This window comes from Anas acuta, chromosome 4, assembly GCF_963932015.1.
Source record: "Anas acuta chromosome 4, bAnaAcu1.1, whole genome shotgun sequence".
Lineage (NCBI taxonomy): Eukaryota > Metazoa > Chordata > Aves > Anseriformes > Anatidae > Anas > Anas acuta.
The window spans coordinates 71,508,262-71,533,981 of NC_088982.1; the positions used below are offsets into that span (position 1 = coordinate 71,508,262).

The following is a 25,720-nucleotide window of genomic DNA, read 5'->3' on the forward strand; positions in this document are numbered from 1 at the left end:
AGCCTGCTACCGTTCCTGACTCAAGCCAGATGAGGCGCGGCACAGAAAATTTTCTCATTACACTTTGTACTCAAAAGTGCACGGATCCAAAAATACTTCAGCTCTTTTGAAGAAAACAAGTTGCTTAATGGTTACCTCCGTGCTGACTCAAGTGAAATGTGCTATGGTTGCGGCGTTGTCAGCTGTTGCTGGCTTGAAGCGCTGGTCCTTCAGGTTTTGGAGGAATTAGGTGGAAAAGGGCGGCAGGGGGTGCCTGATCAGTTAGTGTTAGTGTTTGTGAAGGAAGGTTTAGATTCGGGGGGATTCCTATAGTTTGTGTAGGCTTGAAAACGAAATGTCCGTCTAGTTAGGATGTGTGCTGATGGTACATTGCACAGCAGGCCTGATTTTGAGGGTTTAGTGGAGGACTGTTAGCGTTAGGTCAGAGGTTGGACTCCATGATCTTGAGGTCTCTTCCAACCTAGAAATTCTGTGATTCTGTGAAATAACCCGCTGCCACGCCACCAGCTGGAGTGAAGCGCGGCGTGAAGGACGGGCACCAAGGCAGCCCCCACAGGGAGCCAGCCCCTCGCCATTATCGGGTTGACCTTGGGGACACCGGGGAGGGTGCCAGCGGCCGAGGAGCGGCCCCAAACCCACTGAGGGACGGGCAGCCCCCGCCGGGCGCCTCTCCCCCTCAGGCGGCCCCGGCTCCCCGGGGCGGAGCGCGGCTCTCGCCCCGCCTGGCCCGGCCCGGCCCGGCCCCGCCGCCGAGCGGCCGCAGGCTCCTTGCTGCCGCCTGCCCGCCTCCGCCATGGCTTTCGCCACCCGACGCTTCGTGCGAGCCGCCTCCTCCTCCTCCTCGTCCTCCGCCGCCGCTGCTGCTGCCGCCGCCGCCGCCACGGCGGCCGCCAAGAAGCTGCTGGTCAAACATGTCACCGTCATCGGCGGCGGGCTCATGGGCGCCGGCATCGCCCAGGTGAGCGCGGCCGGGGCGGGAGCCGAGCGGCAGCGGGGGCGGCGCCGCCGCCATGACGGGGAGCGGGGCGGGAGGGGGGGGGGCGCCATGTTGGGGAGCTGATGGCCCCGCGGGGGTTCTCTCGGGGCTGGTCGAGAATCAAAGAATCATTAAGGTTGGGAGGGGTCTCCAGTATCAGCTGGTCCAAACGTCCCCTACCACCAGTGTCACCCGCTAACCGTGTCCCCAAGCACCACGTCCAACCTTGCCTTGAGCACCCCCAGGGACGGGGACTCCGCCACCTCCCTGGGCAACCCAGCGCCTGACTGCTCTTTCTGAGAGGAAAATTCTCCTAATTTCTAACCTAAACCTCCCCTGGCCATTCCCTCTGGTCCTATCAGTAGTTATCTGTGAGCAGAGGCCGGCCCCCAGCTCCCCACATCTCCCTTTCAGGCAGTCACAGAGAGCAATGAGGTCTCCCCTGAGCCTCCCCTTCCCCAGCCCAAACCCCCCCAGCTCCCTCAGCCGCCCCTCACAGGACTTGTGCTCCAGGCCCCTCACCAGCTCCATAGCCCTGCTCTGGACACGCTCCAGGGCCTCAAATCACTTGTCTGAATATACCACGGTTTGCACTCAAACGATTTAATGCGATGCCTATTTCAGCATGTAGCATACAAGGCACACAGGCGACCTAGGGTGGGCAGCACACAGGCATCTTACCCTCAGGACGAGGATTTGGGGCTGCCAGTGAAGGGGCACACCTGAGCTGCTGTGTTAGCAGACTTCTGCAATCTTCGGTTTTATTGTTTCAGAGTAGAAAGCACTGCCGCGCCGCTGCTGTCCGGTTGCTCAACTTTAAAACTTTTCTCTTGTTAAGCCACAGATCTTCAGGTCAGACAGGTAGGCAAGAGGAACTGAGGTTAATGTCCTAAATTATTTAGGATGGTTCTTATGACAGCGTGTGGGCTATTTATAAAACCAGGCAGTGTGTAATAAATATTTGGAAAATGTAGGGCTAAGAAAGAAGCTTCTTCTGTCTTGCCAAGGGAGCGGATCAAGTGACATTATTACCAGTTATTTAAATACCGTATAGCAGCTAAAACGAACATTAGGCTGTCAGTCATCTATAGAGTTATGGAGCGGTTAATATTTAAATAGCACTTATTTTCCCAGTGTTTAATCTCTGGCCTTTGGCTTTCAAGTTCATCTTTAACCTGATTGCTTTGTGACTGAACAGTCTTGCCAGTGATTTAAAATTCAGTTATTTACCTCATTCACAGACAGAGCTTGTTGTCAAAGGTACTGGGTGCTTCACAGACAGTAACTGGAGCATCCAGCATCCTCCAGGTTGGCACTGCTTTCCCCAGGTGGAAGCCAGCAGTACATAAATAGCAATGTTCCTTCTTTTTTTTTTTTTTTTTTTTTTTTTTTTATTAATGGATGACCTTCTCAGAAGTGAAGATTTTTCACATTCTTGGCAAATTGCAAATTTCTAGTAGGAGGCATACTGGGCCTGTGTGGTTTTTGGCTTTTTTTTTTTTTTTTTGGTGAGGAATAAACTAGTTGTTTATTAACTTGTCTGGTAACAAACACCTTTCTGCACCTTGATACTAGAATTTGAGATTCCCACTGAAGGAATCTTCAAATAACAACTTTGCAGCAAGCTGTTCGCATGCTTAAGGAGCATGCACACTATGCAAAGGTTGTAATTCTGTAGAGTAAGTGACTTAATATGCATATTCTGTTAGATCGCATGTTTTAGGGAGAAGTTTACCAAGAGAAACAGGTGTGGTATTTGGCAGTAACAGCAGTTGTAGTGTTCTACCACTGTTAAGGACCTAGGAGTGTTTTGCTGACCATCTGCCTCCGATTTATCAATCCAGAATTATCCCAAAGCAGAGATGATTGTGACAGAGCAAGGTCTCCTCTGCACCCTGGTAGTAAAGATTTTCCTCCTGCTTTGAACACTTCAGAAATCATCTTCCTTCTTTCTCATACAGTCAGGAGAAGCTAATCAGTGCATGGCTGAAAGCCAGGAGATTACAATTTCTCATTCAGCCACACGAACAGTGTGAGAGAAGCATTAACTGACTCCCCAGCACTGTTGTGTTTCATATGTAATATTCATAAAGATACTGGAGAGAAGAGTCTGTGCAAGTGTGTGTTTGAATTGCAAGGCGATGATGTGATTTCTTGACATTTTTCTTCTTTCCTATAAACACACATATGTTAAGAATGAACTGGAAAAAGGGAGCTCTTAGCTTCTCTATGATTCTTTGCCAACTGCTCAGTGATGTTCTGGTACAATTGTAAATGGATAATCGCTGAAGCATGTCTTATGAATGTGCTTGGTAATGAGTTTTTTTTCTGAAGAGTAGAGGACCTTGCTTTGCCGTTGCAAATGATAGCAGCAAATGAAGTATTAGAAATGGAAGTCCAATCTTAATTTAAACATTTCTTATGATACAACTGATTTTATGAAATGGCCATAATGAAAATAATAAAAAAAATTGGATGAAGAAATGTCCAGCTGCAGGCTGACACCTTGTTAATTCTGCAGTGCTTCTGTCTGGAACCAGCCTGGCATTTCTTTATTTGCTCGATTTGTGAGGAACCTTGAATGAGAATAGTGCCACGCTTTTCTTCAGGTCTGTGTTTTTCATTTCAGCTAGCTTTGTTGGGGTAGGTCTTGTGGGCACAGGAGGTTCTTTAAACTCCAGGTGCGAGTTAGGTGTAAAGGGAAAGTTTGCAGAATGTTAACTTCTAAGGTGTCACTCACCAAAAAAAAAAAAAAAAAGTGGAAACATGTTTCAACATATGTTATTTTCTGTAGTTATTATATTGCAACTTTGTTCAGGAGTTCTGAAAATGAAGATAGACTGTTGCTAGCTAACACAAGAAATGTAAATTAATGAATAGCAAAGTAACAGGTAATGGCAAGCTGGTTTTTAAGAGGCTGAGCCAGTGTTTGTACCGAGTACGTAGGAAGGAGAGTTTGCTAGCAGTTTGGATCTGCACAGAGCCCTGCTGGGGCAAAAGCCTCATTTCTGCTCCCAGTTCCACTGTCACCTTCCCGTTGTTCCAGGCACACGCTCATGGTCAAACAGAAGCGTTGTGTTACGTTACGCCCCGGGATCACAGGGCCAGCCATCCCTTACGGCACCTGTTCACCCTGCCAGCCTTCCACTTTTGGTCTCCACAGCCCTTTTTGCTTCAAAGATCCGAGGCTCACGGCTAAGTCGCTTCCTCTTTTCAAGACAGATTTCTTTCACTTGTCAGAGCTGCAGAATCCAGCTGCCTCCAAGTGCAGTTCTGCAGACAGCTCGGGGGAAAAAGGGATTTCTCTTTCCTTTTCTCTCAAGTTGAGTCCTTTCTCCCTTCTCCTCCACCCCAAATATTTGAGCATTTTAATGATTTTTTTCTATTAAAGTGCATGATTCTTGATTCTAGGTCCTTTAGCAGTCTTTTGCCTAATTCTGGTCAGTTGTCTGCCCCAACCCACATCAGTCTGGTTGTTCATGATCTTGATGTTGAATCGTATTTTAACTTTCAGATTGCAGCAGCCAGTGGTCACACGGTGGTGTTGGTAGACCAGTCAGATGAAATCCTCAAGAAGTCTACAAAGGGAATTGAAGAGAGTTTGAAGAGAGTGACAAAGAAGAAGTTTGCGGATAAGCCTGAGGTTGGCATCTTTTTATTTATACCATTAGGAGAACCTAGGATAATAAAATTCCTGTACTGGAGTTCTGATGTTTTGCAGTTATGTGTTACAGAGCATACTAATATGCTGGTTTAAAAAAATAGGATTTTTTTTTCAGTACGATGAAGAGCTTGGGTTTTCTTTTTGCAATTCAGGGAGGCTGAAAGATGGATGCCTTCCCTGATTTTTGTTCCTTCAGCCTCTAGGTAAAGATTTAAATAGCTTGGTGACTTTTTGAAACAAATGTTAAATGCAAAATGGTGCCAAATAATTGATCCTGAGGTTTGGGGGGCTCAAAAATACATTACAGCGCTTATGTGGGTTTTCATGTAAAAAGAAATGAAATCATTGTTGCAAATTCTTGTGATGTTTCAGGCTGGTGCAGAATTTATTGAGAAGACCTTAAAGAACCTCACAACAAGCACAGATGCGGTAGCAGTGGTCCACAGCACGGATCTGGTGATAGAAGCCATCGTGGAGAACCAGGAAATTAAAAATGAACTCTTCAAGAGGCTGGATAAATTTGCTCCAGAGTATGTGTATTTCTTCTCTTTCATTTTGAAACTTGCACCTTTAATTATTTTTTTTCTCTTGCACCATTAATTCTGCATTTTCTTAGCTGTTTTTCTTAAAAACAGGAGGTTTTCTCCTTAGACTTGCTCCAGACTGTCACATGTAACACGTACCTGCCAGGTACATGTGTTACAAACACATTCAGGTACATTCATCTGCTTTATTTACTTGTTGCATTGCATTATTGGATGTGCTTCATGGCATGATTAGACGAGGAGGTTTGTCCATCTACTCAACAAGTTAAAAGCCTGCTTTTTCCAAGTCAGATCTAAATGCAAATGCGCAGCTGTAGCATAAGCTTATCCTGGTACAGATCGGGTATGGTTAACATGCATTCCCATAGTTAAATAGGGAATTTGAATGGTGAAATATTTGGTTTTAGTGTGCCTCGCACGAATAAATTTTCAGAAGTTTCAGCTTCTAAGCTGCAAGTCATAGCTTAAGCGAGATAAACTTGTATATTGCAAGGTTTTGGACATAGATCATTGTCAGTTATGATGTTTGCGGTAGCAGTTTCTGTCCTTTCTTACCACACACTCAGTTACAGTCTGTGGAGCTTGCCTTGACCTATATTTGATAACTGTTTGAAGTTACTGTTCAATTCTATCCAAAACTCAAAATGCTGTTAAGCTGAGCATGCAGTCTCGGGAGCCTGATCCTTGTAACGGATGACTCAGAATCACAAGACCTTGACTGCTCACAGATTGAACTTCTAACTGGTGCAGCTGAATCTGGGGGTATTGGCTAAGAGGTCTTCCAGATTGTTTAACTAAGAGCTAAGCAGGCTGCAGCTTGAATATAATGTCAAGGGAGGAAAGATGTTATCATTAATTGACTTCAGCCCGGGGAGGTTTTCAGGCTGCCTCATATGGTTAGTGTTCAGAATTGCCTGGCGTTTCTGAGAATGATAAATGGTCGCAAGAAGCCTTGCATTGAGGACAGGGTAACTTGCTCTTAGCCGCAGTCTCACAGGCAAAGAAAATTAAGTAGCTGCCTTTGGCAATTACTAGGATACCTCATCATGGTTAGGTTATCCTAATTTTGTGAAAACAGACCACTGGCTGCTTCTGTTAAAAACAGAGAAAGACTCAGGCAACTGGTCTCTGTTTTTAACAGAGAAAGCTGATGAGCAAACTAGAGTGTACGAAATGGCAAACCATCTAGAACCAGCCAGCAAGGGAAACTAAACATTTGGAAAAGGCACAAGGAAAAGTAGGGACTCGGAGCCTTGTGTAATACGACACACGTTTGGAACACTTGAGGCTGTTTTTGCTAAGACTGAGTGGTTTATACATAAAGCTGCCTTGAAACAACAAGTTTTACATTACGGAGCGTTAAAGGTAGGGGTAGGTAAAGGTTCAGGTATGCTCCTTTGTGCTGCCTAAAGCGTGATTCTGCAGGGCTGGGAAAAATTAGACAAGAAGCCTTCCTTTTTAAGAGGACAATTGGAGATGGTGATAAAGATGTAGAGGTTGAAGAAAAGGGTAGTGAATGGTGAAGAATACCAGTTGCAGTATGGAAGGTCTGGGTGGAAACAAAGAAAAGCTAGTGAAACAGTGAAGCTTAGTAGCCGAGTGCTTAAACTACCAGCTATTAGATGCAAATGGTAGTTTGTAACTATTTTTTGGGAATATCCATGATTTGCCTATCATGTGGGTGTTGTGGGGAAAGGCAGAACTGTCTAGTCGGTGGGTTTTTGTGCTTGAATGGAGCAGGAGGCTTTGCTTCCCCTGTGTGGCTCTGTGATGGGAGGGAAGGCTGTGCCTGTCAGCACAGGTGCCGTGCAGCCTTCGCTAGATCAGATGTTTCAAAATGCAGTAGAATTACTTCTTGAGCCACCTCACTGTTGCATCAGTTCAGCGTGGGTCTTGCAGCTGTAACAAAGGCAAGATTTGTTTAGAGAGAGCTCGAGGCCTGGGAGAAGTTTTAATTCTGTGGGGCCTGGGGCTTTGGTGGCACTTTGTGTTACAGGCAGTGAGTATGAAAGGCCAGCCTTCTGAGAAGGAAGGGCTTTTACTAATGCAAATCTTCGGTCTTACCCTGATAACAGTGAGCTGATAGCTGACTGAAATGTAAGGGGCTGTGTGTTACAGTTGATCAGACAAGATGATTAATCCTGGTTTTGAAACATAAACTGTACATATGCCTATTTCTTCGTTTATGTTGTATCCTGGGTTTCGTTTCTTTCCTCAGGTGCAGCACTACATGCCCCCTCATGTATTTGTTCTGTGATGACCTCTCCAACGAACATAAACCTGGTGACAGAACAAAGCCAAAGCATCTCATGAAAAAATAGCACACATTCTTTCCTCTTCCTTTTTTTTTTTTTTTTTCTATGTAGGAACCATCATTCCTCTGAGAGGGAATCCATAAATGGAGGGGGATGAGAAAGCTGTTCTTTACTGAGACAGGTTTTATTTGGTGGTTGGGTGGAGAGCAAATTGCTCTTAAGTTTTCAGAGAAAATGCAATGAATGAGGAGAGGTTGGCAGCCCCAGAGGGCACTGAGAACTTGGGATATTCCTCACCTGGGTAACTGAGCAGGTAAAAAGGTAAAACAGTGAGGGCCATTGCTTGGTCTTAGGACATCAGTCTGAACGCATCCTGGTTTTTGTTCTTAGCAGTGCTTTGCAAGAGTGCAAAGTGTAGTGTGTGTGTGTGTATATGTATATATATATATATATATTATATTTAATATATATATATTAAATATTTATATATATATATAATATTATATATATATATATATATATTAAACACACCTCCAGGTGTGTTACCTCTCTCATATAGTAACTGTTGTATGGTTATCATCTTCAGAATGGGTGATAAAGCATTGCTACCCACTTCTGTTTTCCTTTTCCTCTGTTGTATCAGTCCTCGTGCTCCTGTTCTGAAAAAGGTCAGGCTATTTTTTTTTTATTTTTTATTTTTTTTAATAATACCTCTGCATTTTTCATGATCTTTGGGTCGTTTATACAATGCAGCACTTTCCAAGAAGGATGGTAATGATGTCAAAAGAATTTTGGAGTGTCTACTGTCCTAAGAACTCTTGCCTTCTATTAATCTCTGGCTAGTGGGAATGCCTATCAGCATCTCTTGGTTTAGGATCGGTCTTTAGAAACGGAAACTCAGCTGGGAACAGGCCAGTGTTTTGGGACAGGTCAGGGTGTTCAGAAGCAGTGCGTTATAAAAGCGCTGTGAAAGAGGTTTTTTCCCTGCTTAAAGAGCTGGACTGTAAAAGTCTTACCGAAACAGTGTGTTTCTGTTGTGTTTGACTTTGCTTTTAATTTCTTCCTGTGGCCCACTAGATGGCACCAAGTGAAAAGCACACTGATGGCTGGAAAAATCATCCTTGGGGCTTCACTCCTCTTGCTGCTTTTAAAAGCCTTCAGACCGTGCTGTCACCTGAAACACAGATAATGTACTCTGTGTCACAGAGGCATCTCAGTTCTATTTTAACCTCAGTTTAAGTCAATTTGTTGGTCAGAGCAGAAAGTGTAAATAAAATGCCCTTGTACACAGCACCAAAGTAATGCCTTTTTTTTTTTTTTTAACCAAAGCTTTATATTGTGAGAGTTTATAGGATTTACCTGCAGAGGTGATGCTGAATTCAAACCTCTTGCTCTAAGACCACTATTCTGTGAGATGTAATTGTTGCTGTTTTACACGTGGGTTCACGAAGCTTTTTTTAATGAATATTTGAATTATTTCTATACAGTGACAGGTTTTGGGGGAAGATTAGTGTCCTTTGGATTCATTGACCTTGCAAGATCAAAATGATGAAGTGTGAAATACTATTTTTAGTACCCTGTCTAAGAACAATGTAAGGCCCACTTTATGGTGGGGGAAAAACAAAAGAACATTTATGAGAAATATAAGCAGGAATTCTCAGGATATTTTGTTTCCTTCTCCTTAACAAGTTTTCAACACTGAGAAAACATATATATATATTTTTTTTTCTGTAATGTTTTCTTCTAATGCATCTATAAGATGTCCCCATGACGTAGACGTAACTTCTGAAAGCTGTGTTTGGAAGCTCAATTATATCTTAGTGAAATATAAGCAAACTACCAATCTAGATTAACATTTGACGAGTCCAGGAGGATAACTTCTTGAAAGGTAGATTGAGGCAGTCTGGAATAGAAGGTAGGGTTTCATTTCTAATTTAGTTTTTGATTTTGTGGTTTGAAGAAAAAGCCATTTAAGTTTTCTGTGTGATGTCAATATGGCAGGGCTGCTGAGGCTCTGAGATGTCTCTGAAAAAAATCATTACAAATTGGAATTAGTAAATGTGTTTTATGTCTTTGACAAGATCTTTGAAATATGCCTTGAAAATTGTGTAATTTTGTGTAACCTTTGCAGTGTCCCTTCTTCTTTTTCTCATCACCTCTTTGCTCTGGTACAAAGTTTACTTACCGTGTCCTCCACTGATCATTATAAAAAAAAAAAAAATTACTGTTTTTTTGAGCTCCAAAATACATACTTGATATGTCACGTGATTGGCTTTCCATAGATGTGTAAAAAAAATTCCATTTGATTTTCAGGATTGCTGAAGGAATTACTTGCAATAGATCTGGGGCTGTAACAAAAATGTTCTGCTTGAGAATCTTTCGTCTTTGACCTGACACAGTATTCAACATGCAGTCTTGGGAGTCAGAAGCTCACACAGCTCTTCCTCTGGTTATTCCTTCGTTGCTCTATTTATACCTCAGCAAAAGGAAGGTGATAATCTGCAGGGGTATTTTTAGGAGTTGTGTGGATGGCTAGCCAGTGGATGTCTGTTTCTGCGTGGTGCACCAGCCTCCTGCTGTCAGGAAGATAGCACAGCCCATGTGTTTCTTTTTCCAGGCATACAATATTTGCAAGCAACACCTCGTCCCTGCAGATCACGCAGTTGGCCAACTCCACCACCAGGCAGGACCGATTCGGTGGCCTCCATTTCTTCAATCCCGTGCCGATGATGAAGCTCGTGGAGGTAAGAGTCTTACACCATCTTAATTACAACCACGTAGTAATCACAGCAGCGCGGTTGTTATCACTGGGAATTCAGTCTGGTGAAAGGGTCAGTGTGGGTTTGCAGCTCCTCTGATGCAGAATGAGCCATCTCTGGTGACGGTCTGTCGAGGGGCAGGTTGACCACGGAGGTTACTCCTGCCTCCAGGCTCCAAAGTTCCCTGGTGAGCTGCCAGCCGACGTGCCCTTTACAGTGACTGTTTCAGTCCCGCAGGCTAGCTGATTACGAACAATTGGCAGCCGAAACAAAACCATCCAATGACTGACAGAGGGATTTGATTATTAACAGTCTGGGCTTGATAGGAGGTGATGTGCAGAGGAACTCGTACTGCCTTGTGACTTTTGAGACGCAAAGTAAGTCGTGTTTATTCAGTCTTCCAGATGATTTGTCTGGAAGGGTTGAAGCTGCGTGTCTTAACATTAACATTAGAGGTCCTTAAAGGTTGGGAAATATGTGAAGAGCAGCCTTTACTAAGTCTTCAGAACTTTTTCTAAGTACACTCTCGTTGGCTACATCTTGCACCTTCTAATAATGCTGAAATGCAGAGCAGAATAAGAAACAATCTGATATAAGGGTCTGAGACTCCAAAGTACAACTGCCAGGGCTTTTTTCCTCTGCCTGTTCTCCTCCCGCTCCCCCCAAAAATAAGAAAAAAAAAAAAGAAAAAGGGCACCTTAAGGTGGCTGTGCAATAGCACAGGAGATGAGCTAAACTACAAAAGAATGTGCTTGTCTGGAGATCGTGTGATTGTTACAGCTCATCTTGGTTGGCTACAATTTACAAGACCTTTAGTGAAAATGAACGTTGTGTCTTGGCCAGCTTGCCACAAAATTTCACGTACTTCATGCACTTAAATGCTGTAAATCTTTTTCCTCTGTCCCGTAAGTGATTAATTCTAGTAGTGCTTTGGTGACAAACACTCTGAATAAGTTGTGCCTTGCTTTGGAACTCCTGAATTTCACTTGTTTCACATTAAAATACATGCCATGCACTTCCTTGCTCTGTGTCTTTGACTGCATCCCCCCCCCCCAAAAAAAAAATGTTTGAACCTTATAGCTGAAATGGACAAATGTGATTCAGAGTACAGTCATCTGGCAAGGACTCAACCACTTGAAAATTCCCTTTCCCTAAGTTCTGTACCCATGTGAAATGTTTTAGTTTAATCTCTGTATTGTGATTAAATGGTCTGGGGAAATGTAAGGAGGAAAGGGAGAAATTTTATAGGTGGTGTCAGAGATGACAGAAATCTTAGCATAGTTCCTTAGGCTGGCACGGGCTGTACTGGTTTCTGTACTAAGAACTACTTGTCTCCAGTAACTTATTTGTGAGGTTGAAATGTCCTGTGCGTTGTCTTGAGCCTAAAACGAATGATAGACTTTAGATATCTGAACTAAACTTCTGCGAGGTTTGAAAACTACTGAGGATTATCTATCAGTATTCATAAAAAAGACAAAACAGAGCAACCCCTTTATGACTGCTGTGGGCAACATTGTAATTGGTGTTTTTTTCACCAGATTTATGAATGCCCTTGCCCAAAGTCACTCCGCTTTGAAGGTCTTTAGAACACAAAAGCTGTGCTTATTATTAATTAATAAATAAATATGCTTTTTAAAGGGTTTGCTTTTGTTTCAGATCTGCTGCTCTAAATCAGGACTGGCATTGAAGAACACTGTATAACATCTTCTATGCAAAACAGTTGTTTCCATTTGAAATAAAGGGGTAAAAAATTAAGGGAATTGCCCTAACTATAAAAGATATTACTGAAATTGCCAGGCATCTGTCATGGAAGCTGTCCTCCATACCTGTCACAACTCTGCAGTAGCTTTGCATCTTATCTGCGATTTCCATAGATTGTTGATCTTGTGCTCAGAAGAGCATAGCTATGAGAGGACTTCTTTCTCTAATAATTCAAAAGACTGGTGATAATGTTTAAAAACTCTCAAGTGTGTACTAAAAACTCGTTCTTGAAACTGTCACAGTCTTACATAAATATTTTGGAGATTTTTATCTAATAATGAAGTTAAAAAAACACTCTTTTTTCTGCCGAAAAATAAGCCTTCTCCTCAGTCCTAACAATGTTGTTTTTTTGTGTGTTGGCCTTATCATCAGTTATTAGGGTGTCTGGGGCATGGAAATCTGAGTGACTTAAGATCGTATGAATAAAGAGGTCAGCCTTAACCGCTTACACGTAGCAGCTTTCAGTTACCACCCATGAAGGCCAGTTTCAACACAAATATTGCAACCAGTTCAGCTTCTGCAAGTCATTCTGTGTGTGGTGGGGGGTAGGTCGCTAATAAAGAACAAATACAGTGTAATAAATAACACACTGCATCCCAACTCCAGGGGAGTCGAGAAAATACTACATGTGACAAAAGAAGAAGACTCATTTGTGAAGAAAATCAACATGGGAATATACTAAAATGCTAAGGGGCTGTTGCATATCTGAAAGATTTTAAATTTTCTTTAGAATTACATGTCTGTCTCACGTGTACCCTTGGCACAGAACAGATGTTTCATCGTTTATATCAGGTTTAATATGGTTTATTAATTTTATAATATGGTTTTCTAGAGTAGTGCCAGTGTGTTTCCCAAGACAGAGACTATGTGGCTTTTAAAGCAGGTCTGTTATACTATTACCTCTACACAGGATTCTAAAAAGATAGACCTTTTTACCTATCTCAAGGAAACATAACTTGAGAACATGTAAAACACAATATACTTGTCTTTAAAATAGACTTCTGTGTCTGTTATATATATATATCTACTACTTTTTTCTTTTTTTCAAAACAAATGTCATATGAATTTCTGTAAGTGTTCTGAAATTTGGTTTAATCATCTCTGTGTTGGGAAATTCTGCTCAGAAATGTGCTTATCTCTCCCTTCCTTCCTGTTTTCCAGGTCATCAAGACTCCAATGACTAGCCAAAAGACTTTTGAGTCACTTATGGACTTCAGCAAAGCGGTAGGAAAAAGTCCTGTCAGTTGTAAGGTGAGTACAGTTTGGATTGTACAACGTCCAGAAAACTTGTTTTCCTTGAAAACTTAGTATTAAGAAAGTGGTTTTCAGGAGATTATAAGAGCATTTCTGGAATTTCCAGGCAATTTTTTTTCCAGATTCACTTCCATATTAAAAACATTTTGACAAAGAAAATGCCCACATTTACCACAAATTCCTCAAAGTATAGGGACTCTAGACATCCTCTGAAAAGCAGCAAAACTTACAAGGTCAGAGCATACCCCCCTGTTTTGCCTTTTCCAGTCCTGGGCTGAAAAGCTTGCACAGGAGCTTATCTTTAGCTATGTGAAAGGCAAGACTGCTACCTCTTGTACCGTGAAGCTGTTGGATGCGTCCTCCATGGTGTGTGCTCATCACAAGATTTGCAGTAACTACGCCCATATTAATCTTCATGGTTTCGCAGTTGTTTTTTTTTTTCCAGAGGAACGCCCCGCGTCCTAAGCACACTTTTTCCAAATCCATTAAGCTGTGGTCTGGGAAGCTTTGTGCAAGCTATTGCCTAAAGTTTCACAACCCCCAGGAGAGTTTTGGTCATAAAAAGAAGGGCCTGCGATCTGGTGGTTACCAGTAATTCAGCATCTGAATGCTGCACTCAGATTTTGGCTGTGCTGCTACATTGCTGTGTGGCCTTAGGTGACTTCTTTTTCCTGTTTCTGTCACAGTTTTCCAGGGTGGAATGTGGCAAATATATGATTCGATATTGTTTATAAATCAGCTTGGGTAGAGGGTAATGCAGAAATAATGGTCAGTCTCCATGTTTGATTTTTTTTTTCCTGTTTGCAGAAGAAATTGCAATTGTTTGCTTGAAATTCTCTGGTTTAAATACTGAGATGAAATGCAACGGATCAATAAAGACCTGAAACAGTTGTAGTAATATTTGAAATAATACTGTATTTGCAAAGCTCTTTCTCTTTTCTTTGTATTTTTGACTTTGATTAAAGCTTGGTTTAGCAGTGAGCAGTGGGGGAGAGGTAGAACGTTGAGCCAGGAACTCCAGTAGTGAACAACACACACACAGAAAAACTCTTCATATCCTTCAGGAAATTGTGTCAGCAGAATTTTGCTAAAGAGAAGGCATTTTCCAATGGGCCACATTACATCGTTTTAAGATTGATGAGTTGGACTTGTAGTAGTCTTAATTGCTCTTAATCATGATGAATGTTTGTGTGCCATGCCTGGTTTGTGAAACTCATCTTTTGTGTTTGAATAGCGAGCAGATAAATCAGATGAAAATACAGTTCAGAGCACACCAGAAGTTGATGATTCAATAAGTGTCTTCATCCACTTGTTTAATTTATGTGTTGTCTGAGTGTAGTAGTTATGAATGTTTATTTAGAATCCCTTTTTGTTTCTTTTGTTAATTTTCATAGGACACTCCTGGCTTCATTGTAAACCGTCTCTTGGTGCCATATATGATGGAAGCCGTTCGACTTTTTGAGAGAGGTACTTGCTGGGTTATTGACTTCAGGGGATGCTGGCATCATACTGTGCTGCGAAGTGTTAAATCCATTCAGAAAGGTGTTGTGATTCCCTTAAAACCTTCACGCCTTAAAGGCTGGAGGTGGGTCGTGCACATCAGGCACGAACCAGTCTGTGTAGCTGGAAAGCACTTGTCTTCCCTTTGAAATGCCAGGGCATGCAGAGTGGGAAGTTACTGATTACCTGTGTGGGAAACTCCTGCTGGTGGAAAATGTTTCTGGTTTGGAAAGGTGAGTGTGGTACCGCTGTAAAAATAGCCTCTGCCAGCTGAGCAGGAACCCTCTTTGCAGCCCAAGAGGCCATTATGAAAATTCCTAAAAATCCCATTGTGGGGGTCCATTAGGAAAGTTCTTCTGAGGTTCCATACTCTGGGCTTCTACCTGAAAACACCAATATTCAGGTAGAATAAGCTACAATACTCAGTATCTTACTACGGTACTGGCACACAAGTGATTTGGGCTCAACCTTTGCTCTGTAAAACCTCCTGCTCCTCTTCCAGGTCCTTTTTAAAGCATACCTTCCTTAGGACCTCCCATCTTAGTTTTGGTCTTTTTGACATTGATGCTGAGGGCAGGTGGAAGTAATCTGGAGTTCCATACAGCTTTGAAAGCATTGATAATTGTTTTGGAAAGGAAACAAGCCAATAACGTGAGTGGTTAAAGAGGAAATTTTGAGGATAATTGCCTTTATTTCAAATGTTCTGCTTGTAGCTGCGTGCTACTGAAGAATGTCATTTGAAACATTTTGTTTTTGAAAGCACCCCTTTTTACAGATGAAAGCATCGCATTATCAGGATTCCACCAAATATGCTTTAAATATTAAAAATCTGTTTTATAGCACACGGAAGGGATGGTTTGATCTCCAGAAACAAATATAAACCAGCACTGCTTGTTTATCTATCAACAGATGTACCTAATTACATCTCAAACAGAGAGAAGAGCAGATTTTAGTGACTGGAAAAACAAAGGCTTGAATGCAAAGGGACATTATTCTTTTAGAAAAAGTCACAGTTTTAAATAGTGCATGGGTGTTGTAATGGGTGTAAAAGGGGTGCCTTTGGTGAGTGGCGTCTGTCATTATGTATATTTCAGGAGATGAGGGAACTTTTAATTAAATGTAGAAGAAAACAGTCACTGAGATTGCGCGTTAAAATTGAGGGCTCTCTGCCTAGGCAAAACAGTATTTTGATTTCATCTTTATTCTGTTTGTGTTTTGTTCAACAGCATGATATTTCCAAACTTCTTAAAGTCCATTTATGAATTTTTAACTCTGAAGGCATTGATGTAAAAACCTGATTAATGTTTTGAAAAGCCTGATGCTTGTCTTCTGATTCATACTTCTTACTGAGTCGTGTTAAATTTTTATCACACCTTTTGCATTAATTCTTAGAGCAGACACTTGAACCAGATTGTCAGCCACAGTCGTAAGGAATTTGGGTCTCTTCCCTGGCAACCACAGGCACTGAAATACCATTTTATTGGTCAGTCCTTCATTCTTTACTTATGCAAAGTCTCTGTGGGTTAAGTGGGGAAGGACTTCCATACTTTTACACAGCCAAAATCCCTGTAGGATATCAACAGTAATTTAAACAGAGGCGCGTTGGAAATATTAGCATGTGATGGTCTGTATTGCCCGGTTTGTACTGTCAGGTAGCAAAGTGCCAATTCTGACAAAGTGGATTGAATCTGTCGATAGGAGAAGTAAGTACACCTGCATCAGCTTCAAATGAGCTGAAGGCTTCTGTGTATTTGAATCCGGGGAACTTTTCTTGGAATTAAGTAAGGCTAATTTCCCAGCTGCTCAAAAATAAAAAGTTCAAAAAAAAAAAAAAAAGAAAGAAAAATAAAAGAGTTGTTAGCCTTAAAGAACAAAAAGAGAGACGTGACATCAGCCAGCAGTGTGCACTTGCAGCCCAGAAGGCCAGCTGTGGATGCCCGATACACAGAGGGGTCCAAGAGGTCCCTTCTGACCCAAGCCATTCCATAATATAAAAAAAATATTACCTGATGATGTGCCAGTAAGGGACATCATTTAGTGATGGGACTTGCTGGGTGAGTTTGATGGTTGGACTTGATCTCTTAAGGGTCTTTTCCAACCTAAATGATTCTATGATTTCGTACAAGACTATTTTATTCAAGTTGTTGCCTTTTTGGGAAATTGCTGAAAAATCATTTCTAAGATTGTCTTATTTTGGGTGCATAAATTGCATTGGCTATGATCCTCTAAGATTCTGGATAGCCTGAACTGAGCATGGAGCATGCTTAAAAAAACCAACAACAGGTACTTGTTATCTTCATCTTTTTTTTTTTTTCCTTATAAGATCTGCAAAGAAGTACACTGCCTTTATCAAAAGACGTGGTAAAAATAAGCAGTAAAGGTGCATCTGCTTTCATGACAGTATAAACAGACATTCACAGCGAAAGAACAAGGTGAAGATTAACTGTGACAATTGAAAATCTGGATTCCTGTTTTTGTAGGCACAGACTGAAGTAGATGTTACAAATCATTTTGATTTTCTTTAATAATCTTGGAAATCAATAATTTTACTACAGCTGCGCAGTCTCTTCAGGTCATTGCTCCTCTCTGCCATCTCTGGTAGCTATCCTCTGCTGAAAGTTGTTGAAATTGAGCATGTGAATCAGCTGCAGCCACTCCCCCCGTTCCTGCCTTGTCCACCTGCTGGCTATCGCTGACGCCTGTAGCAGGAGAAGCAGGTGGGAATGGGCACCTCCAGGTGCACAAGGCTGGCGTCTCAACAGAAAGCTGCATTTGCTAAAGCATGAACTGATGCAGCAGGATGGAGCGTGCTGCCTGCCAGCTCACCTGGCTGTATCCCTGACCTCAGGAGCTGCTGTCAAAAGCAGTCGTTGTGTCCAGTATTAGACCTTGCCTTCTGACTGCATTAGAGGAAGGGCAGCTCTGTCCTGTGCCGGATCCCAAAGGTGTTGCTGACACCACAAAATTGAAATTGAGCCCTCTCCTTAACAACATTCAGCTGCCTCTAAAAGAAGCTCTCGATTCTTCATGACTGATTCTTCCTCTAGTCTTTCTGTTAGGTTGAGCGCAGTAGCTTTGGTTCCACCAAAAACATGGTAATCTATATTGAAACGCAAGAGGAAGATGAGAAAATAGAAAGCAGGCCTGCAGGTTTTGTTTTTTTTTTTTATTGTGTGTGTGTGTGAGGGATTCAACTTTGTATTCCAGCGTGTATTTTTGTGTATGCTGACTCCAGGTTTTGTGGTTCTGAAACGTGCAGAGATTTTTGTGAAGAGCTGCACCAGTGTGAAATAACACCCTGTTAATTATTTATAGGTGGTGCCAAGCAGATGCAGAATCCTCTCTGTTCATCAAACTGTCAATCTTTTCTCTAGGAGACGCATCAAAGGAAGATATTGATGTTGCTATGAAGCTCGGGGCTGGCTATCCCATGGGGCCATTTGAACTCCTGGACTACGTTGGGTTGGATACCAGTAAATACATTATAGATGGTACTGCATGCTTATTTTCCTTTTCTTTTTTTGCCCTTTTTAGATAAATTGTAGATGAACGTTGTAAGGAAAATATGATTCCGAATTAGCTTAAACTGCATGTTTAAGCTAATTAGGAGTCAATTATGGCACAGGCCTTTTAACTGTAGAGGAGAAAGGAATGAGAATGCAGCTCAGCGTGCTACCTGAGCGCAGCATTTGTACCACACCCCACCTTATTGATGGGGACCTGACAGTGGTTGTTGTGCTTAATGCATCAAGTTCCTGTGGAAAATATTAATAATGTCAATGGGACTTTGTATAATTAAAAAAGAGTCAGTGGGGAGAGTAACGGAGGTAAGATATTTTTATAAAAAGCAACAAAAGTTGAGGCTCCCTACTGTTTTTTTTGCCTGCCATGTTTTCATCTTCAGTTATTAGGGAACCAGTAAATAGTTTAAAGGGTGCAGGTGTCCCGTCTCCCTTTCATTTCAGTCAGTAAGTGGGTAAATGTCGGTATGACAGCAAAAGGAGGTGCAGTTGGTGACAGCTTGTTGATGGTCGTTGTCTTGTTTTGAATGAGCAGCGTAAATTCTCTAGGCAGAATATCACTTTCAAAACCAGATCTTCAGTGAAGTCCCTTCTGCTTTTAGGCAGCACTGTTGGGCAGTGCTACTTTGTTCTGCTGACTGTGCCTTTCACAGGTAGAAGTGAAACTTGGAAGTTCTTTCTCCTTGAATTTCTTTTCAGTCTAGCCTTTCTTTTATTTCCTTGTACTTTGCCTTTTGTTTTCTACTATTTTAAAAGTTCTCCTTAATGTTTTTTTTAGGTATTAATAATCATCAGTTATGAAGATCAAGGGATTATAAAGTGTTCTGAGCAAACCACTCCTACGGAGTAACTGCTAGACTTGCATATAACTGACAAGGCCTTTGGGAAGGGTGTACTGGAGGGTCCTGGAGAATCTAGAATAAGTTTCAAACCTTCTTCAGTTTGCTAAGCTCTTAATATTTGTCTAAAGAGATAGAGATCTCAGTTATCTTGACATGTAAACAGGAATATTTTTCATTCATCCCCTTCTTTTCTCCCACCAGGATGGCACGTGCTAGAGCCCAACAATCCTCTTTTTGCACCCAGCCCCCTTCTGGATAAACTGGTGGCAGAGAAGAAGCTGGGTAAGAAGACTGGAGAAGGATTCTACAAATACAAATGAACTCCAAACCTCGAGAGGTGTTAAACTATCTTTGTATTCAGCATTGCCAAACTACAGGTGAATTCTGTTTAAACCTTCCCAAGGACGGCACGAGCTGCGTTTAGAACATAACCCACCTCTGAAGAGTGATTGCACTAGTTACCTATTTCTCTGCTGAAAGCTTGATTTGGTAGATTATTTTTTCTTGTAATTCCGAAAAGCTTTATATGTACAGTGCCTTCATGCAGACGTTGATTTTTCAGGTGCAAGACAGAATGACAAGTGAATTTATGTATTCAAAGACGTTATATTAATGGGAAAAAAAATCCAAAAAATAACCACACTTTCTTAAAAATAAAATTTTCAACAATTCTTTATTGAACGCTGTGGCTTGCAGTTGATGTACGTGGTTGTAGCCCACTGGGGGGCAGTCTCTTTTCACTCTGGCAACGTAGTGGTGGAAAGGCAGCAAGCTGTTTCGTTAGGGTTTTCCTTAAGTGCAGTGCTAATCTGTAGGTATAAACAGTGCCTTGAACAGGCTTTTTGAATGTCGTATTGTTTAAAATGAAAATAAAATCCTGCGGTGGCAGGCTGTCACTTGCACCAAATGGTCCCAATGCCAGCATTTAAAAGCAGAAATCATGATTTGTGTTGGGATTTTTTGGCATTTACAATTCCTGGTCAAGGGCCTCCTTTTGCTAGATGCTGTAGAAACATACTGAAGAGGTGGCTCCTATTCTGAAGAGCTTAGTAAATAGAGTTGTTTTGTTTTGTTTAGGCTAGGAAGCTTGTGAAAGCTTCCGGACGCTTTCTAGAGTGCTATAAATTGGCTTTACTTACTGGCACTTTATTTTAAGTGTCATTTTTCATGCACTGCACTACTACTGTAGTTGAGTACTTCAAGGGATTGAAATTAGAGGCTGTGCTGTGTAAACAGATCGGTGTGGCAGGCACCTTCTGCTTTGCAGCTTTTTCCTTGGGGCTTAGCAAAGCCTGGATTTGTTCTTGCTAGGAGTGCTGGGAAGCATGCCTTTTCTGCAGAGCCAGGTGGGCACGAAGGTTGGAGTTCCAGTTCAGCTGGGTCGTAGCCTTCTTTTACTCTGCCTTTTGGACCTGTAAACTGAGTGCATGTATATGTGATGATCTCCTGGCTGGGCAGTACATAGACTAGAACATGGGAGTTTATTTCTGCTCTCACCACTCAGCTCTTCCTGATTTTTTGTATTAATAGGGGAAAACCAGATTGTGGAAAAAAAATGAGGATAACAAAAGAAGGAAACGGGTGTTTGGTTTCCCTCACGGCCCGCTTTTAAAACCTTTAGTCTTCCTTATCCTTTTTGTCAGCAGGCCTCACAGATTTAGAGCATTTGCCCCACTTCCATCAAAGCTTTGAGATGGATGCCTGGCACAGCTTGGGAGCAGCTTGACAGGCAACAGCTGAGGAGTCGGATGTGAGCCCAGCTACTGCAGCTGGGAAGATGGCTCCAGATTCAGCATCTGGGTCACGTCAGCTGCCAAACGTGCTCCATCTATGGTCATTCTTGCTGCTGGCACAGTTGGGGAGAAAATGGGAGCACAGCAAACTTTACAGAAAGGGCTGAAAGCGGAATCCTAGTTGGACTGGAGGAGAATGCTCTGCTTGAGGGACTTACGGAGTATAAAGTGCAAGAGGCAGCAGTAAAGTTGGATCCAAAGAGGAATTAAGCGTGGTTTAGAAGTTCAAATTTGGCTATGGTCTAAAAAATGAAATACTCTGCATTGATGGCACTGAGCACAGTACTACTTGTGCGTGGGACAGCAGTGACAGATGCCTATTTGCTGAGTGCAGACGTCCTGAAGTCTTAAATCCGAGTCTGTTTGCCCCTTCTCTTGCTGTAGAAGACTAATTTTATTAGAAGACACAAATATGAACTTTCAGTATGGATGTGAATGTGGAATAGACACGTGGATGCCTGCTAAACTGGGTGGATCGCGGTAGAAATGATCACAGGTTGTTGCTTCCTCCATCCTCTGCTGGGGGGACGTGCAGAGAACATCACCTGGGTAAGAATTTAGTTGGGCAAACAGCACTGCCCAAGCATTTATTGTATGATAACTGTTTCCTGATATAGTTTAGCCCCCAGAAATGAGTAGCTGCCTTGAAGTGAGTCGCCCAGCTCTGTCCACGTGGGAGCTTTGTGAGCCGATGCCTCGTTTTACACAGTAGGAAGAAGTGCTGACAGCAACTAGAGGAAACGACGTGGAAAGGTATCCTTTTTCCTTCCTAGACAAGTGGGATTTTTTCCCGGACCATCTGACCCAAGGGTTTTGGAGTGTCAATGCAAATGTCCTTCAGAAACCAGCTGTTACAAATGGCAGGCTGTTGACAGGCCTGGAGTTAACTCCAGCACCTAGCAGCGGATCTTCACCTCTGCCAGAGTCCGGAGCTCCAACAGTGAATCAGGCCTCTGCGGAACACGGGTGGTGGCTTGAAATCGAGATTCAGAGTTCTTGTTTTGTTTTCACTTATTTCTCAATGCCCTGTTTGGTTCTTCTCGCAATGTTTGTTCTGTGGTTAAGGCTCTTTTCCCACTTTCAGGTACCTCTGAAAGCTTGAGGTTTGTCAATCAGCCTCTTCAGGAGCTATAAATTACTAGATGTTTATCAGGCTGGAGAAGAACAAGCAAAAATCTTTGTATGCAGCTAAGCGTAGAGATATAATTGTGATATAATTGTCAGGTTAAATCTGTACTCGCTGTTAGAATTAGAAGGGAATTTGAAAACTAAACGTTTTAAGTGTTCCTGCCCAGGAATTTTCAAAAGAGGCAGAGGGGCAGTAGTCTTCTTGCCCCTGTGGCTATGGTACAGGTGGCTTTACTTTTCTAACGAGTACCACAGCAGCAACTCACAACTCGGTACTTTTATTCACTACAGTTTGCGACCACGTGAGCAATTATGAAATTGATCTGAATGATTCCTGTTTCTCTGTGCTTTTTGGAAGAGCTGAGAACAGCAACAAAAGCAGATGCTGTGAGTGCTTTTGAGAGCGAGATCTCTTCTGTTGTGTGTTCTTCTGTAGCTTTTCCTGTTGCTCATAGCCAGAGGGAAGTGGCATTTAGCCTTCTGCTGAATTTTGTTAGAGAAGGGTTAAGCGGAGGCACAATCTGGTAATTTAAAAAAATCATCAAAGATGATTTGTAGAAAGATCTCTGTTGATTTTGATGATATGCTCAAAAGTTCATGATAAAACTGAAATTCCCTTTTATGTACCATTTTCTTACCCACCATATTTCCCCATTTATAAATGCAGTGCTATGCAGAGTGTGAAATTAAACGTACGTGTTCACAGAATCTCAGGATGGTATGTAATGAGGTCTGGGGTTGTTCCTGATATTATATTAATCAGATTTAGGTTTTTATGCCCACAGAGCAGCTTTGCACTTGTTCAGTTTCTGCTTCTGTTTTACTCTGTTAGAAGTTTTCTGTTTTATTTTCTGTAGATTGCAAGTAACTCCCAGCAATGCATTCTTTGCACAGAAGCCAGCACCATAAAGCTGTGGAAGCAGGCTGGATTTTTTTTTTTGGTTGCTTCTGGGGTAGGAACAATACAAAGCCCCAAACCTAGTTATTAAAGGAGCCGTTTCTTTGGCCGTGCGGGTGCCTTTTTGCACAAGGCATCGAAATGAGGCATGATGCCAGGTTTTGTTTCCAGCCTTGGTCAGATGCTGTAGGTTGGCCAGGGCACAGGAGGATATTTTAGCATGAGGCTTTTGCTTGGCGGGCACTAAGGAACTTGTCGCTTACTTTGGCTGTTTCAGGCTGCCAGATAACAGGATTTTTTCCGAGCCTGTTGTTCACTGCTGCTTTGTTTGGTGCATCTCTGTCCTGCCTGGTAACAGCTTCTGCTATTCTGGTCCCGTTTTCCTGCCAGCAACCACTTCTAGGGTGGTTTTCTGTAAATGCACAAACCCTTACAGTATTTGCTAGTTAAAGAATGCAACATTTTTTGTCATTAGTAACCTAAACCCCCCATTTGGAGTCTTGGCTTCGGCAACAAAAATCTTGTGGATTAACCACTTTCACCAGCAAGAGGCTTTCTGATGAGCTGTGGGAAGATGTGTATGCTTGGCGGTAGGTCCCCAGTAAACAGCTGGAATTTGCATGTGGTGAATTAGCACCAAGTAAACCCCCCCCTCTTTTTTTTTTTTGCTTAATTATTCTTGCATCCTCAAATAAATCTATTAAATGTTTGTGCAACAGAAATTGGTAAAACCACACATTTACAGTAAGTGGGTTCCTGATTGCGCGCAGACTGAGATTTGTCTGCTCTGCTGCTGGCAGGGTCCGTGCAAGTAACGTAAGGATCTGCGACCTGAGGAAGGGAGTGCTCTGCTCCCCGACTCCTCCTCCCCATGCAGCCATGCCCTGAGTTGGATTGAAGCACTCCAGCCACTGGAAACACTTGCTTCTACTCTGAATCTTCATCTACTTTACATTAACTTTGTGACCTGCTGTTTTGAATCCTACAAAGCCGCAAACATAAGCAGGTGTAAGATATACTGCACTTGTATTTCACAGGCCTTTCTAATTGTTGGCTTTCTCTAAAGAGCTTGTAAAAGGTAAAATGTTTCTGACACGTATTTCTCTGAAGATAACAGGAGGACTAATGGGTTCCTTTCAGCTGATGTTGCAGGTTTTTTTTCTTTGCAATTTAGGGTGAGATTTCCGAAAGCCTTTTGTGTCAGTTGGAAGCCCAGCGATGTTTTCGAGAATGTCTAAGCAGGTGAGGCCTCCAGTTTCCAGTGATTTTTCTTTTAAGCACTGAAATGTCTCTCAGAACTTCAAGAAGTATTTAGTTAAGAGTCTGATTTTGGGGGTCTTGGTATTATTTAAATCTTGATCTTAATCCTCAAAAGAATGTGGAATACTAGAACTGGCGTGGATTTCTATGTTTGCCCACCCCACCCCTGCCCTAGTTGTTGAGAGAATGTAAAAGAAACCAGCAATTTTCAGCCTTTTCCTCCTCTGTTTGCTGCTTATCTACTTTCTTGAACAGAGTCAGTTACAGGAACAGAACTCCTCTCAGGCTGCTAATTAATAATTTCAGACAGTAGCAATCAGAACTTGCATCTAACAGTCAGAAAAAATACTTCCTCCTGATTTCTTCACTTTCTTTTGAGCCAAAGGGTTGTCACTACTCCTAATGGATTAAGTTCAGGATGCTATTATGAAGCATCAGAGGGAAAGCAGCGAAAGTTTAGCACACAAATAATGTTTTAAGTGCCTAAAAAAGTTTGTGTAGGTATTATTTGAAGAAAGAGTGTGGTAAAGTAAGCTACAAAGGGGTAGATGCTTCGCTGAGAGCTGATTTGCATGAGGCTGTTGGTTCTGAATCACAGTCTGGGTGCTTTTGGGGAAATGGCAGTGTCTGTGAAGAGAGATCTGTGATAAGCATTTAAACAGCTTACTTTAGGAGACAAGATACCGAAGTTAATTCCTTCAGCACTAGAGGTGAGGTTTTTTAAAGTGGTAAAATTTCCTTTTAAAAATGAGAGATAATACGAGAGTGGGGAAAAAGATGCTGTTAATTTCACAGAAGTGGTTTTCCTGATACCATCTCCTTTTTTTTTATTATTATTTTTTTAAAACAAAAACATTAATTGGGACTGAGGAGGAAGTGTTTGTCTTTCTTAGAGACATTGCGTTTTATTTTTGGCTAAGGCTAAAAGCTATTGTTGCCTAAGTTGACACTGAACTGGCAAATCTATGAACTGAAGCCAGTATTGTTACTTGGATCTAAATTTGTAAGGAGGTTCAGTTGTCTTAGAATAAAAATTTGAATGTGTAGTTTACCTCAAGACCGGTGTTACGCTCCACAAAATTATTTGACAGATTTGTAGCTGAAAAAAAATTGTTTAGCTTATTGGCATGTGGCATTTGAAGTAGCATGGTGGTGGAAGGGAAGAGTAATGGTAAATAGTGAGAAATAGAGAATCACAGAATATCCTGAGTTGGAGGGGACCCAGAAGGATCATCAGGTCCAACTCCTGGCTCCACACAGGACCACCCCAAAATCAGACCCTGTGTCTGAGAGCTTTGTCTGAGCACTTCTTGAACTCCATCAGGCTCGGTGCTGTGACCACTGCCCTGGGGAGCCTGTCCCAGTGCCCGACCACCTCTGGGTGCAGAACCTTTCCCTAACCCCCAGCCTGACCCTCTCCTGTCCCAGCTCCATGCCGTTCCCTCGGGTCCTGTCGCTGTCCCCAAAGAGCAGAGCTCAGCGCCTGCCCCTCTGCTCCCCTGTGAGGGAGCTGCAGGCCGCCATGAGGCCTCCCCTCAGCCTGCTCTGCTTGGGGCTGAACAGA

General features: G+C 42.3%; 2 protein-coding genes across 2 annotated transcripts in view; one reads left to right on the forward strand and one right to left on the reverse strand.

Annotated features, from left to right (window-relative positions):
* Positions 1-25,720, reverse strand: part of ETNPPL (ethanolamine-phosphate phospho-lyase) — a 397,476-nt gene that overhangs the window by 96,794 nt on the left and 274,962 nt on the right. The window lies entirely within an intron of this gene.
* On the forward strand, positions 717-19,753 carry HADH (hydroxyacyl-CoA dehydrogenase). Its single transcript, XM_068681927.1, has 8 exons — positions 717-958; positions 4,491-4,619; positions 5,013-5,170; positions 10,058-10,184; positions 13,122-13,211; positions 14,609-14,681; positions 18,089-18,205; positions 19,279-19,753. The coding sequence occupies exons 1-8, from the start codon at positions 794-796 to the stop codon at positions 19,395-19,397; spliced, it is 978 nt and encodes a 325-aa protein (XP_068538028.1). The 5' UTR covers positions 717-793; the 3' UTR covers positions 19,398-19,753.